The 15,794-nt window shown below is 39.6% G+C and overlaps 1 protein-coding gene across 1 annotated transcript in view; it reads right to left on the bottom strand.

Moving 5' to 3' along the window:
- LOC129684902 (chitinase-like protein 3) overlaps positions 1-15,573 on the bottom strand; it is a 17,227-nt gene extending 1,654 nt beyond the window's left edge. Inside the window, exons 1-8 of the mRNA XM_055618159.1 lie at positions 15,549-15,573; positions 14,131-14,160; positions 13,397-13,598; positions 5,838-5,894; positions 5,007-5,172; positions 1,308-1,432; positions 1,005-1,128; positions 567-752 (exon numbers count right to left, since the gene is read on the bottom strand). Coding sequence (XP_055474134.1) covers positions 567-752; positions 1,005-1,128; positions 1,308-1,432; positions 5,007-5,172; positions 5,838-5,894; positions 13,397-13,598; positions 14,131-14,160; positions 15,549-15,573 — 915 coding nt within the window. The remainder of the gene's footprint in view (positions 1-566; positions 753-1,004; positions 1,129-1,307; positions 1,433-5,006; positions 5,173-5,837; positions 5,895-13,396; positions 13,599-14,130; positions 14,161-15,548) is intronic.
- Positions 15,574-15,794: the final 221 nt, after the last annotated feature.

Raw genomic sequence — 15,794 nt, 5'->3', positions numbered from 1 at the left:
TATATATATATATATATATATATATATATATATATAATCTGTTTATAGCAAAGACTTCAACCTGTTGACCTCTTTGCCTCTGCCTTTTGGAAGCTAATATTACATATGTGAGGCACTGTAGCTGACAGAAGTATTCATGGCACGAAATTGTACACTGTGAGACATTTTTAAATTATATGATACTAGTGACTGAAGCCAGGATCAAACTCAGTAAGGCAAGAGCTAAACCACTGAGTAACACCCATAGGTCATGTTTTTTTTTCCAAATGCTCACTTACTGTCCATATAGGATTGGACTTTTAGAGTCTGTAGTAATATGGGACATTAGTTCATTTATCTCATTTATCCATACACATAGACTTAAGAATGTTGTCTGTGGCACAGAAGGATATTGTATATCATTTTCTCCTCATTTTATTAAATAAAACTTTTGAGAATTTAGGATGATGTTCTGCTTAGAGAAAGTAGATGCCTGAATATAAGGATCAGAAGATTTCTATCCCTCAACCCAGAGGCTATAGCATAGCACTGATCGTCACAGGGCACTGTGAAGATAACCTACTGACCTCATAATAGGCCCAAGTGCCAGACATCTCTGTGTAGGGCCCTAATACACCAGCACTAGCAGTAGGGGCACCGATTCCAGTGTTTGAGGGGTCACTCAGAGTGAAGGTTTGTCCATATGTCGGGAATCCGACAATGAGCTTCTCAGATGCGGCCCCATTTTCATTCCAGTAGGTCATGATGTAATCCTGCAGCAGGAGAAGGTTAATTATAGGCCCTAGGTAGCTGGTTACCTGTACTAGGTGATGCTAATTCTCTGTTCTAACTGCTCAAATCATGTTAATAATTTATTAATTTTCTTTCCAAAATACTTTACTGAAGTTATAGTTAATAAGGTACTGAAGAGTACTGAATACTCAAGATTTGTTTTATGTTTTGTGATGAACCTCTTACAGTTGAGACCATTTCTAGTCTGCATTTGCATCTCTGTAGGGTCTTACCACATTGAGGAAGGTGTTGATTCCACTGTCATTTATGGATTTGTAGAGAGGACTATTTCCCCCAGTGTAGCCATCCTGGGAGCCATGGAGATTGTAAGTCATGACTTGGATGTAGTCTAGGGAGCTGTGGATGAAGGATGTTGCTTAAGTAATTTCTAATGGCTATTTTTCACACCTATGCCAGAAAAATGCACTTCTTCAAAGCCTATGAACAAAGCCCCATGTCCATCAGAACATCCAAAGAATGAAGATCCTCTGCTTCCACTCCTACAGGAGTAAGGTAGAGTAAGGTAGAGCACTTACTGTGACAACTGAGGGATCTCATAGCCAGATTGGATGGTGGGGATAGCACCAGCTACTGTAGCAGTAAGCATCAGCCTGGGGCTATTTTTCTCAATTGCTTCCTGTTCAAAAGCTTCATGCATTTTCTACAAAATATTAAAGTACAGTAGAGTATATCACAAGTTCATTTCAGACACTCTAATAATATTAGTATATATTTTTAAAAAGCACGTTTACATTTCATTTTACCTTGCCCTATCATCATCTCAATAAAGTCAATAGAACAGCCATCTCATATTTATAGGATTTAGAAATTGTCGCTATGTAGCCGTCATCCAAAATCTAGGTCCCAGATGACTGAGAGCTCTGCCAACACCACGACATTCTGAAGCATAGCTTGCTGGAGTTCCTTATATTTAGATTTCAGTGATGGAGATAAATTGCTTCTGCTTTCTCATATCTGAAGTATGTCATAGTACCAACATTCCATCAAATGAAATGTAAAGTTATAAAAAAAAGGTGGTGGCGGGTAGGTGATAGGTACAGTACAGTGCCAGATGGTAATCTACTTGTACTTTCCGAGACACTAATCATACATGAAATACTGGAGTCAGCTCTTATAGTTACATTATTTGGGAGTGCCAGATCACCTTCCACCAGAATGCCCATGGAAATTGCCATGTGGTCAAGCAATTAGGAACTTTTAGTATATGATGAGGCATTATAAGATGGTTATTACCAACCAAAGAGCATTTATGAACTGGTCCTGGGCCCCCGGCATACATGTAGCAGATGCACCCCTTGGTCTTCATGTGGGTCTCCCAACAACTGGACCAGCAGCCTTCTCTGACATTGTTGCCTGCCTTTGTATACTTTTCCCCTAACTGGGCTGCCTTGTCTGGCTTTAGTGGGAGAGGACAGGTGTAGTCCTGCAGCGAGTTAAATGTGCAGGGCAGGTTGGTACTCATTTGGGGATTGCCTCCTTCTATGAGGAGAGGGAAAGGAAAAAAATTGGGGGAGGGATTGCAAGGGGGGCCCGGAAGGAGCAGGAGGCTGCGATCAGAATGAAAGGTGAATCAATAAATTAATGGAGAAAAAATATAAAAGAGACATAATATCAGATCAGATTACTTACCTGGTTAGAGAACAGAGTGCTTCAGCTGAGTCATTAGTTCAGTTAATGATGGGATTTTCCACTTATGTAGAAAATTACCTGATATAAGGAGATCCCGCATCCACCAGTCTCACATTTTTTTCTTGCCTACATACTTCCTTTAAGTGTGCTTTTATTTTACTGGTTTCCCATTTTGTATCTGATTTAAAATTAAAATTCTACTAATTAGAGAAAAAACAAGGGTGTTAGAGCTGTCTTCAAATATTACCTTCATGTATTGCAATGTTTCTGTTTTTATATTGTGCTGTTTTAGTGGGCAGATCTAAAATGTTTGCCTGAAGGCATGCTTCAATTTAAAAATAGAGATAGTCTGTAGAAGCCAGGAAACTAGAAAGGGGTAATTGGGGTTTAGGGAAGGAAGAAAGAGCTTAAGAGAGGCAGATGGCTGGAGAGAGAATAGTAGAAAACAGATAGTCTGGAAGGGGAAAGGGTGGTAGTGGGAAGATTTAAGTGTGGAGGGGGTGGAGGGGGTTGTTAGTGTAGAGTACAGTAGGGTAAGAGGAAGGATAAATAATTCTAAGGATGTCTGACCAAACCATATGAAAACCTACTAGTTTATAAGCTTCCTAAAATGAAAAGAACAAACAAACAAAACAAAACAAAAAATGAACACTTAATTGGAGTTACCTAGACAAGGGTTGTATAAGGCTCCTTCCGGAATCCACAGATTATTAAACAAATAGCTCAGTGCCAGATGTAGAATACCAGCCTACAAGTTGCTGGGCAAGGCTTCCCAGAGAACCTTAGGAAAATACAGGCTATTGCCATTGGTTACTGACTAGAACTTGATGGTGAGGTTCTATTGCTAAGAGCACCACATACTTTGATCATAGGATGTAGTAAAGCTAAGTTTGTACTTCCTTGCTGGCTACCAGAAGGCTGCTCGGGGACAAAAACCATCAAAAGTCTTACCCAGCTGTGACTCTTGCAAGCTACACTAACAACTGCCAGTTAGTGCAATATAGGCATGAATGTTATGGGGGTAATCAATGCTTTTCAAATTAAGCTTAAGTCCTGCACCACAGAGGGGAACTCATGCCAGGTATTCTAAGTCTAGCCAAGAATTTGTGGTTGAGGTCATAGGCCCGACCAATACAGTTGTCCTAAGGAAGATGGTATCCTATTGGCTCCTAAATAACTTATCCTTGTAGCCACAGATTAGTGTAACTCTCATCTCTCATTGGGGAAGCTTCTTTATGCAGCAGATGGCGGTTAATACAGACTTGAAACCATTGAAAATGCAGAGAATAATTGAGCATGGGCTGTTGTGACCTAAGTGAGATATCTTTGTCACACGCCACCTCCAAAGGGCTCAGAAAACATTGGAGAAAAGGTGTGGAAATATTGTAAGAGCCAGAGGATGGGAAAGATTACTGCAAAACAGTGCCTTCTGGCTATGAAAGGGTTGCTGCACCTATGAGCTCAGAACAGTTGTGGTTGTCTGCATACCACCAGCACAAGTTCAGTTCAGTTATTATTTCAGTATGGACAGTAAAGAGTTTCCTTTAGTTGGGGAGCTACTGGCTATGGTGGAAAAGAGACTCAGTTTTCCTCAGGTCCACGGTGGTTTGCCCATGCTCCAGCAGAAGACACCACGCACATGTAAATTAGAGCAGTCACCACTGGACTAAAAACCTGATCCTGCCTCGCATAAATATCTGTGGGGTTCTTTTGTATTCTGTACACTTTTATCATGGGACTTATTATAAGGTGTCTGAAGTTGTTGGATATGTTTCAGTCTTATATTTCATATTTTATGTTCTTTAAAGCCAATGATTTTTGCCTTATTTGCATTTTAAACGTAAACCCAGTATGTGCCACAGAGCATGTGTAAGTCTGGCAACAATAGACAGTCTCATATAATTGGTCCCTGCACTGAACACTGTAGTTAGATAGCATGATATATTCTTAGTTACTTATTTGTAGACTAAAGATCATAATGCTTATGGCACTTTTATCATAGAGCACTGAATATACCAAGATCCCTGTACACTCAACCAGACAGAATCCCAGCATAGAGTGGGGAGGTAGTCAAGAAATTCCACCCCTAGTGGAGGAATTATTGGTAATTGCTAGCTTCCAGGAGAAGTTAGCTTCCTTTAAGGGTGTGACCCTTGATAGATAGGACATGCTCCAGTGGATAGCTATATACCCAAGAGTATATAGGCAGCACTAATTGTCTGATTGGGACTGATATGTGTGTGTCTTTAAATTACACAAAGTTAGGTGGATATGGAATCAGGTTTGGATCTGGGAGAAGACTAGGGAGAGAATAAGATCATCAAAATACAATGTATGTTGTTCTCAAAAAATTAAAACATGTATGAAATGAGAATTTGAATCATTGTTCCTAAAAATGTGATATAAATATTTAGAATATAGATTGTTGAATGGGCACTTCATATCTATGGGAGGATCTCTACAGTGCTAAGAATCTATAATTCTAAACTCAGTTAAGCTTAGTCTTACTCTGTAACTATCCAGTTCTCCTTGGAAAGGACAGACTTGAGTCTTTTGAAGCTGAAAACACTTCCTGCTTTCCTCACCTGTACTAGGACAGTGAGGAGATGCTTGTCCTTTGCAGGGCTCCCATGAGACCCAGGGAACTGCCAGTCCAGGTTCAGCCCATCAAACCCATACTGGCGTAAAAAGTTGATGACTGAGTTAATGAAAATCTGGCGGTTGTGAGGAGTGGAGACCATGGCAGTGAACCTGAGGGAGACCAAAAGAAGACAGATAAAGTCTCTGTGATACTAAGATGTTGGAATAAAAACACTTTACAGCCCAAATTCTGCCTCTGAGCCCTCCACCAGCATGCCTTATCCTGTTGAACACTTGTTCCTGTTTTTGTCCCAGCCTCCTTTTGCAACTACTACTCTTGTCAGCCTAGAGCTCAACATTCCCTTTGTTTTGTTATCCCCAACTAAAACTATTCCCACATTGTCTTTGTTTCTTTGGATAGCCAGCCATCTTAACTTACCATGTTGTTTTCAAATTCCCTCCAAGTTCCTCTACACTCAAAGAATTATGAGTAGACTTTTATTTTACTTCTCCAGAAGACAAAGAAGTTGTGCAAGACCTTCTTGAGCTCTTATACGTTTACAACCTTGAAATACGTTAGGAAGAGGCGCTTTGCAAGCAGATAACTAATGCTCAAAGGGTGCTGTACTTGAACATCCACTCAAATTTTGAAACATGTGACACCATAGTAGCCTTTCCAACATGTTCTGCTTTAGGAGTAAAGGTCCTGTCAATTTAATTGAGTTAACAATCACTTCAACGCCTTCTCTGATGTTGTGAAGTACTACACAGAGGCTATGCTAGGCTAGCTTGCTTTTGATAGTAAATGAATAAATGGATTTCTAGAGAGAACTTACGGGGCAGGTCCAAAGTCCCAGCCTCCAACAGCCAGCAGAGTTTTCAGCTCAATGTTCCTTAAAAGCAAAAGATAACAAACAATTTAAAAAAAAAATCTATGAGTTCCCCTATTTAAAACAGCTTTGTTATGTAATACGTACCACACCACAGCACAATTTTCTCCCATTACTATAAACTTTCTGCTTTCACCATAATTGTGGTTCAAGCCCTGGGGGAATATCTGAAGTTGTGGTTTGTTTGTTTGTTTGTTTGGGCAGTGACTGATAGTAATCGTGGTACCTGTATCTTAAAATTGTAATTAGCTCATATTATCTTCCATTGGATAGAAAGATAAATATTGTTTGAACATTATTATTTTCCAAGCATCCTTCACAACTAGTATAAATTTGTTCACCTAGAATTACACACATTCTGGATAATATTGAGTATGACTATCAAATCCCATAAGAATTAGTCATATGGATTATAAGAGGACATTTTTTAAAAATAATATATGTATATTTATATTTATAATTATTATTATTGATAATTATTACCTTTACTATTTTTTCTTTATTAATTACACTTTATTCACTTTGTATCCCTCCTGTGGTTCTCTCCCTCCTCCAGTCCCAATCTCCCCCTTCCTCCACCCTCTGTATGCATGCCCCTCCCCAAGTCCACTGATAGGGGAGGACTTCTTTTCCTTCCTTCTGATCCTAGTCAATTAGGTCTCATCAGGAGTAGCTGATGTCTTCTTCTGTGGCCTGGTAATGCTGTTTTCCCCTCAGGGGGAGGTAATTAAAGAGCAGGTCAATCAGTTCATGTCAGAGACAGTCCTTGTTCCTATTACAATGGAACCCACTTGGATACTGAACTGCCATGTGCTACATCTGTTCAGGGGCTGGAGAGATGGCTCAGAGGTTAAGAGCACTGACTGTTCTTCCAAAGATCAGTTCAATTCCCAGCAACCACGTGGTGGCTCACAACTATCTGTAATAATATCTGGTGCCCCCTTCTGGCGTGAGAGGACATTTAAATTCTCTGTTTATTGCACCTTTCTTAAAGATTCTGATTCTGTGTGCTGGCATAGGTACTGCATTCTTTTTTCAAGTGGTCCATGTAGTTTTGCTGCAAGAACTGTATGAGCCATACTTGGCATAGAAGCCTGGTAAAAAAGTTTATTTTTAGTTTGGAATCAGCATATTTTTATCCAGCTGTACTCATGATAGTGCCATTACTGTTGTGAGAAATCGCCTCAGTCTTTTTTATTGCTGATGTGGTTGAACTGAACAAATCTGTTAATTACTAGCTATGAAGTCTTATTTTGTTTTAACACAAAGGAGACCTCTATTATAATATATCAAATCCTTCAATTCTTTGGCTCAGTGATATCTAAATTCTAATCTCCTCTACTTCTTGCTTCCTGAGGTTGTTTGGAGCTTCTTATCTCTACAAACTCTCCAAAGAAGACAAAGAAGAAGCATAGCCTTACTTTTCACATGTTAACCACAGCAGTGATGTGACAGAGTTTTTAGATCCTTGCTACTTAGCACATATCTTCTAGAACAGAAGGGTCAGCATCATGTGTCAGAGGCTTACTAGAACTATACCATCATGACCACTAGCAGAAGAACAAAGTGGTTGGACTGACGTCTCACACCATATCAAAAAATCAACTCAGAGTAGACTAGAGAGAAAAAGACGAGACTTGAAATTATAAATCTACTAGAAAAAAATATAAGGAGAGGTTTTCAACAGAGATCTGGTCAGTGATTTTTAAAATATGGTCCCCAAAGCATGGACAACAAATACAAAAATAAGCTGTGAAATGCTTCTGAAGATGAAAAAAATAACAATAAAAACATGAATTCAGGAGTTAAAAAAGAAAAAAGACATAATGAAATTTGCAGGCAAATGGATAGAAACAACAACAAAGAAATCACCCTGAGTGAGATATCCCAGACTCAGAAAGACAAAATGATGTATGCATTTATTTATATGTGGATATTAGATGGGAGGTTAATGATAAGCAAGATATGATAGAATCAAACTCAGATCCTCAATCCATAGAACCAGAGGATAGTTATAGAGCAAGGGCCTTGAGAAAATTAATAGACCTCAGTAGGAGAGAGAAATAGAATAGATAGCTACAGATGGATGGGGGCCTGGAATGGGAGGATCAAGTGGGGAGGGGAGAGGGGAAGGGGATTCTGGAAGGAAAAAAGGGGGAAACAGCTAAAATTAAGGGAAATTTTGATGGGTGGTATGGAAAGCTCATATGGCAGAAATTTTGAAAAATGTATCCATATATGAAGGCAATTTAAATGAAATCACCAAATAGTGGGGCTGGCCAGGGTAGGGTGGCAGGGGTGGGGTGGTCAGAGTTGGGGGCCAGAAAACAGAGTCCCAACTGGCCATCTGTTGTCACTAAACAAAGTGTCCAGTTTTGTAACCTAGATTGGGTTACATTGAATTGAGTTAATGTCTAGAGGAACCCCAGGAGAATTCTCAAACAACCAAGGCTATTGCCAAACTATAATGCTGATAGGAAAGCCCTATTGCTGAAGCCAAGAACTACACAGCTAATTGAACAGAAAGAAGTCTAACTGGTGCTTACATAGATCCTTCACCCACTATGTTCCAATATCTTTGAAATAGAAGCAATAATCTGCATGCTCTCAAAAGAGAAATGTGATCTGCACACGCTCAAAAGAAAAATGTAAACACCAAGCCAGCCGTAAAACCTTTATCTACAATGGTGCATTATTTGCAAAATATGCCAGGGAAATTTTGTCACAAAGAATATGGGAGTGACCAATAACTGATGTGACTTCGGGCCCACTCCATGAGAGAGAACTCAATCCTGACTCTGCTTGGGTGACCAAGAACTTAAGAGTAGATAGCCCAGGGACCTAGGGCAAAACCAAATAATACTGGTCTAAATAAGGGGGTGAAGGTGGGGAGGAAGGTGGTGATAAAATGACTCCTAATATTCTGCTAATACTAGTAGATTAGTGCCTTGTTCAGAGAAGCTTCCTCTTATAGTAGCAGATGGGAAAAAATACAAAGACCCACAGCCAGACATTGTGCAGAGAGTGAGAGACCTTGGAACACTCAGCCCTAAATGGGACGTATCCATCAGAGTTCAGGGAACATCCCGAGGAAGAGGAAGGAGAAAGAGTGTAAGAGCCAGAGGGGAGGGAGGACACCAAGAAAACAAGACCCTCTAAATCAACATAAGCTAATATGAACGCAAAGAGGCTGAAGAAACACGTGCAGGGCCTGCCCGGCTCTGCACCCAGGTCTTCTGTTAATGTATTAGGGCTTTTGGTTTAGTGTTTTTATGGGGTCCCTGAATGTGCTAACTAGTGGGGGCTCTGATTCTCATGCCTTCTCTTGGGGCTTTTTCTTCTGTTAGTTTGTCCTGTCTAACTTCAATATGATAGTTTTTGTTTTATCTTATTTTATATTGTTATATTAAAAATGAATGAATGAATGAATGAATGAAAATTAGCCACCAGGGCAAAGGTTAACAAATGAACTGTCACTTAGACCTGCTGGGGGAGCAAAAAGCAAAAAATCAGTTTTTTCAAACAGAATGACACTGAGCATATCAACCATTCCAACGCAGACCTCATGTTCAATAAACCAATATATTACGAACTCCACAGTTTTTGTTTGTTTGTTTTACTCTGTGTGTGTTTGTGTGTGTGCTATTATTTTGTTACACTTTGATTTTGGGGGGAGGTTGTTGTATTAGGTTTTTGTTTTTTTTTGAGAAAGAACTTAAAGTTGGGTGGGTGGGGAGGGGGAGAGGATATGGAAGGACTTGGGGAAGAGAAGTATATGATTAAAATATATTTAAATTTAAAAATCATTTTGCCTGATAAAAAGCAATGAAAAAGAAAAGGCTACAGGCACTCATATGAAAAGCCATGTAACTAATCTGTGACATTTTTAACATCAATAATTTTATATAACAGAAGTTTCCATGAATCAAATTGGAAATGCTTACATACTTGCTGGGACATATGGCCACATCCTTTATCTTTTTTTTTTTTCCTTCTTTTTCTTTTTCCATTTTGGTTTTTTTGAGACAGAATTTTTCTGTGTAGGCTTGGCTGTCCTGGACTTGCTTTGTAAATCAGACTAGTCTCAAATTCACAGAGATCAAGCTGCCTCTGCCCACCTGAGTGCTGGGATTACAAGCGTGTGCCTGGCTCACTATCTACTTTTATCTTGTGCAAAAATCTGAGAAAACAAAGTTTAAATATATAATCAATTAGATTTTCTACCCCATATTTTCTTTCAGATGTTGACTCTTAAGTGTGTGTGTGTGTGTGTCTGTGTGTGTGTATGTTAAACATAGGAAGGCAACTGAGGAGATGGATAAATGATTAAAGCGATTGTAGCAAAAGTGTGAGGACTAGAGTTTGGATCCCTAGAGCCCATAAATGCCACACAGTTATAGTGGCTTGCCTGTAGTTCCAGCCTCAGAAGGCAGACAGGGATCCACAGAACAAGCTAGCTAGAGAGGGCAGGCATCCTAGTAAGCTCTGGGTATGACTGAGAAACCCTGCCTCAGCCTTGGCTCTCCTTATTCATGGGTAGCCACATGGATAGCCATACACTTGTGCCAAATATAAAAGCATGCATATAAGGACACATTTAAAAACCACACACATGTGAAAATAGAAAAAAATAGAAAGAGGACTGTGTGATGATGTGAAAGGATGTTAAGGGACAGAGAAAAAAGAAAGAACATAATAAAATACATATGACATGAAAGTAGAAGGGGATTGCTTAGCAGGAGTAAAGGATCAGTGTGAGAGAGAGGCAAGGGAAATGGGAGAGGGAAGGAGGAAGGAGATAAATACACACACACACGCACACACACATATAGTATTATGACATATGAAAATGCCATAATGAAACATGTTACTTTGATGATAGCTTCAAAATAGAGAAAATAAGTGAAAAACCCATGAGCTTTAGAATGGAGAAATATTTGCTGTCCATACATCTGATAAGAAGTTAGAAGGGAGAAAATATTTGCAGTCCATACATCTGATAAGAAGTTAGTATTGCAAAATTAGGAATCAGAAAGACTAAGTAGCAAGAGAAATACTCATTTAAAAATGAAAAAAAAAAGTCTGTTTAGATTTTTCTCAAATAAGGCTAAAGTCTAACAGGTGTATGAAAAAAAATCTTAACACCCCTACTCATCAGAACTATTGAAATTATAACCACATTGATTTATTACCTAACAACTGTTAGAATGGTTATCATAAAAGATGGAAGATTAATATTCTCAAGGATGTATAAAGAAATTACCGAAATACTACTGGTTTAAGTGTAAATAATTACAGCGCTAGACAGAACACTGTGGAGATTCCTCGCAAAACAGTAACAAATAGCACATGATTCACCAACACTGCTATCCAAAGGAAATCAGTCTTTTGAAGATACAGCATTGTAACATTGAATAATAACATCTAAGATATGAATACCATTAAGTGTCCACTAATGGACAAATTGATCAAAATATGTACTATATATATATGATTTAAATTATTATTTGGATAGAAAAGGAATGAAACATCATTTACAATAGTATTTGTGAATTCGAAGGGCATAATAAGTGGAATAGGAAAGACTATTCCACTTTCCTATTAGAGAAAGACTAATAGCACATGGTAAGACTTATAAGTGCAATCAAAATTATTTGAACACATAGGAAACAAAAAACATAACAGCGGTTATCAAGATTGCATTGCAAAAAATAGGTTGGAACTCCAGTTCCGAGGATCCAATACTGTCTTTTGTCATCAGATGTGGAAATGGGCACCGAATGCAGTGTATAGACATATGCGCAGGCAAAATGCTCATATACTTAACAATTTACATTCATCTCTGAGTGTTTTATTTTATTTTATTTGTTTATTTATTTTTTGCTGGAGGGGTCCCATGGAAATCCCTAAACAACCTAGGCTGATTTTAACAAAGAGTATTCTCTCTCTGAAAACTGACAGCGGGGCCCCATTGCCAAAGACAGCTCCACACATTGAATGTAGAGAGGTTGAGCTGGTGCCTGCATATAGCCTTTACCTTTATGATGGAGTCTCTTTGGATCAAGAAGGTACTCTGTAGGCTATGGAAAGAGAAATTGGACACCAATCCAACCACAAAACCGTCAGCCTACAATCTGTCCTGCCTGCAAGATATGTTTGGGGCATTGTTGGTGCAAAACTTGTGGGAATGACAACCAGTGTTTGGCTTAACTTGAGACCCACACCATGAGGGTGAACCCATGTGCTATACTGCCTGGATGGGCAGGCACTGGAGACTGGATAACACAGAAGCCTAAGATAGAACCAAACATGGCTGGCCAAAACAAAATGAAACAAAATACCAAAAGAAGAACCAAAAACAGAAGCAACAGCAATAGAAGAAGAAGAAGAAGAAGAGGAAGAAGAAGAAGAAGAGGAAGAAGAAGAAGAAGAAGAAGAAGAAGAAGAAGAAGAAGAAGAAGAAGAAGAAGCAGCAGCAGCAGCAGCAGCAGCAGCAGCAGCAGCAGAAGAAGAAGAAGAAGAAGAAGAAGAAGAAAAGATCAGTGAAATGATTCTTAATGATATTCTGCTCTTCTGCTATACTCATAGGATGTGCCTTATCCAGTCATCACAGAGGTTTCCTCTGGCAGCAAATTGGAGTGGTGCAGAGACTCATCACCAGATGTCATGTAGAGAGAGAGTCTAAATTAGAGGTTTTCATAGGGTCCCTCCCTAGAAGATTGAGGAACCATGCAGAAGGGGGGGAATTATAGGTGTCAGAAGGGATGAAAGACAGTGGGAGAACATAGCCAGCTGAATCAACTAAGCAGGGTTCGCTTGGGCTCACAGAGACTGAAGAGGCAAGCACAGGGCCTGCACGGATCTGCACCAGGTCCTCTGTGTTACGGTATGGTGTTTTTGTGGGACTCCTAATAGTGGGAATGGGTATACCTCTGACTCTTCTGCCTGCCCTTTTCTTTTCATCTTACTGGGTTGCCTTGTCCAGCCTTAGTATGAGGACTTCTGCCTTGTCTTACTGTATTTTTTTTTGTCCTGTTAAACTGTCATCTCTTACATGCATGTTATTTTCTGAAGAGGAAAAAGAAGGGGGGATGGATCTGGGGGAGAGGGAAGATGTGGGGGAGCTGGGAAGAGTGGAGGGAGGGAAACTGTGGGCAAGATATATTGTTTAAGAGAAGACTATTTTTGAAAAAATCTAAGAATATTTTAATAAAAAAAATTAGTGATACAGGAAGAAAAAGTTCAACAGACCTTTCTGTAAAGAACATTCACCATGAAATAGTTAAGTGTGTGGAATAAAAATATGCCAAGGAGGTCATGATTCATTCTAAAATTAAAAACTAATGTGTGTAGTAAGTATAAGTAATTGATGTCAATAAAAATCTGATGATATTGGCTGGGTCCTCATCCCAAACCCATGGATTCTGAGCTACGTGTTAAGCACGAATATGTGACAACTATTGACCAAAGAGACACCAAACCAGGCAGCTCTGCCATTCTCTGACCTGTTTTTTAGAGCATTTAAGGCTTGGTAGTCAGTCAAGTCACTCATGCGTTTCATGGTGATCCTGTTGTTCCGCATACCAGCAAAGGCATAGATGAGGTGAGTACACAGGCAAGGGTCAATATCAGAGGGACTGAAACTTCCCAGTTTCGGCCTGTTCTGGGCCACGTTATTATAATAGCACATCAGTTGGTAGGCAGAACCTGTGGGAGGTGAATAAAAACAGTAGCCTGATGTAGAGGGCAGTGGACTCTGCTGACAATTTGGCCCTGCCTCTTTCCCTTGTGGTGCCCCAGCACAGTACCTGTTACCTAGGAGTAGGTGACTGGTGCTAACACTCTTGAACATGGGTCCAGACATTGCTACTTACGCCTCAGGCACTGACTTGAGGTTGCTCATTATAATGATGACATTTATTTTTGGAGCTTTGGTAAGTTTAGAAGACTAGTTAGAAACCATGCCACCATTCTTGGGAAGCTCCACAGGACGTGGTTTATTAATGCTCTGTGGGCACAGCTCAGAGGACAGCACCAAGAGCGGAGCTGAAAACAGTCTACCCCCAATGGGGAAAACTCACCTCATTGGTCTAATCTCTTGGTAATTTTTTTTGAATAAAGTAAAAATGAGTATAATTTGAAAATTACAAATAAGTTCATTAGCAATAACTCTTGGATATTTGAGACTTATGGTGGGGAAAAGGTTTTGTAAACAATAAAAGATGAAGTCATCACATACCCAGTTGTGAATTCAGCAGAACTGCCAAACCTAGAGAAAGAGAACAAACATTTACTGTGAACTAGATGCCTGAATCCTTGAAGATCAAACTTCATGGCTGTGACGGCCATCGCCATTAGTCATAGATTAGAGCAGCCCAAGTGAAACTTATAGCCATTTCAAGGGCTGCTATTTTCAATGAATATACCTTTCAATCTATTCACATCTTTAGTAGAAATTGTCAGTGGCTGTCCATGTTCACCTTCTGTGTCCTAATTGTTACTAACTATAAAATCTATTAGCTATGAAACTAGTATTGTCTGAAATTACTCCAGTTTACTTTACTTGGTGATCACCCTTTATACTGTGTCTCACCTCCCAGAGTTATGATGAGCCTAGTTTTTCAACAGTCAAGCCATCTGCTAAAACAGAGAACAGTGTTCCTAGACATCTGAGGTTTTTTTCCTTGAAGCACCCTTGAAAGAGACCTTGCTAAAGGAACAAAGACATGCAGTTCTAGGTACCATTCCTTGGTTTCAACACAGCAGGTTTTGAGACAGCATGTCTCATGAATCAGCTCAGACTAACCATGAACTAGAGAACCTTCTCCTGTGTTTCTTGATTACTGAGATGGTAGGTCTGAACCATCATGTAACCTGAATGTTTCTGAATCTTTAAATGTTGAGCTTCAGTCTTCATCCAAGTAAGTTTCTGAAGCTTAATGAAGTTTACAAAGCAGAGCTAGAGTAGTAAGATTTCAATGACTTGGCTCAAAACAACTACTGAATCAATCTCTTTGAGTGGTTGTCTAGAAGTAATACTCTTATTTCATCAATGCAGCAGAACTATAAATAAGTAAGTAGTAATTCTGAAAACAGTAGAGCAAATACAACTTGGATAGCTGCAACTCAGTCTCTACTGATTTTCTTCTCTGCAAAAGCTAGTTCCAGGGTAGAAGCAAATTAACATAATGCCAATTTAAGGCAGGTGATATGAAGATGAGTGGAGAAAATAAATGGCTGGACAAACAGGAACCAGCAGAAAAGTGTTGTTAAAAATAAGAGTTTTTTTAGCCAGGCAGTGGTGGCGCACACCTGTAATCCCAGCACTCAGGAGGCAGAGGCAGGTGGATCTCTGTGTGTTTGAGGCCAGCCTGGTCTACAGAGTGATTCCTGGATGGCCAACACTACACAGAGAAATCTTGTCTTGAACAGAAAGAGAGAGAACTGGCTATGTATATGTCAACAGTGAAGTCAGAAAAGCCATCACATCCCACAAGATTAGGAGAACAAGATAGGTTGAATGACGGAAGAAACTTTGAAATGAAAGAGTCAAGGTAATGCTTAGAGCTGTAGTGTGACCATCCCTCATGGTTGCCAGATCCTGAGGACCAAAGAAGCCAGGCAGCACTGAGTCTCTACGTCTTCTTACCAACTCACCTGTGAGAAGAATGAGCTTGGTCATGATGCCCTTGTACTGTTTCAGCAGAGCCTCTGTTGGCTTTTTAAAGCATTTAAGATCCTGGTGATCCCAAGGTTTGCCAGGTGGGAAGTGTTTACTAGAATGGGTGTGTGACTAATGAGTGAGCCACCAGCTTTCCTCCTGATTTGACTCAGTTCCTTTAGTATCTCACTGCCACAACCTTTCCTGTTCTGTGTAGCAACACAGTGACATCTGCCTAACAG

The sequence above is a fragment of the Psammomys obesus genome, unplaced genomic scaffold (genome assembly GCF_907164565.1).
Source record: "Psammomys obesus unplaced genomic scaffold, mPsaObe1.curated_primary_1811, whole genome shotgun sequence".
NCBI classification, from domain to species: Eukaryota; Metazoa; Chordata; class Mammalia; order Rodentia; family Muridae; genus Psammomys; species Psammomys obesus.
This window is presented reverse-complemented; position numbering and strand designations above follow the sequence as displayed.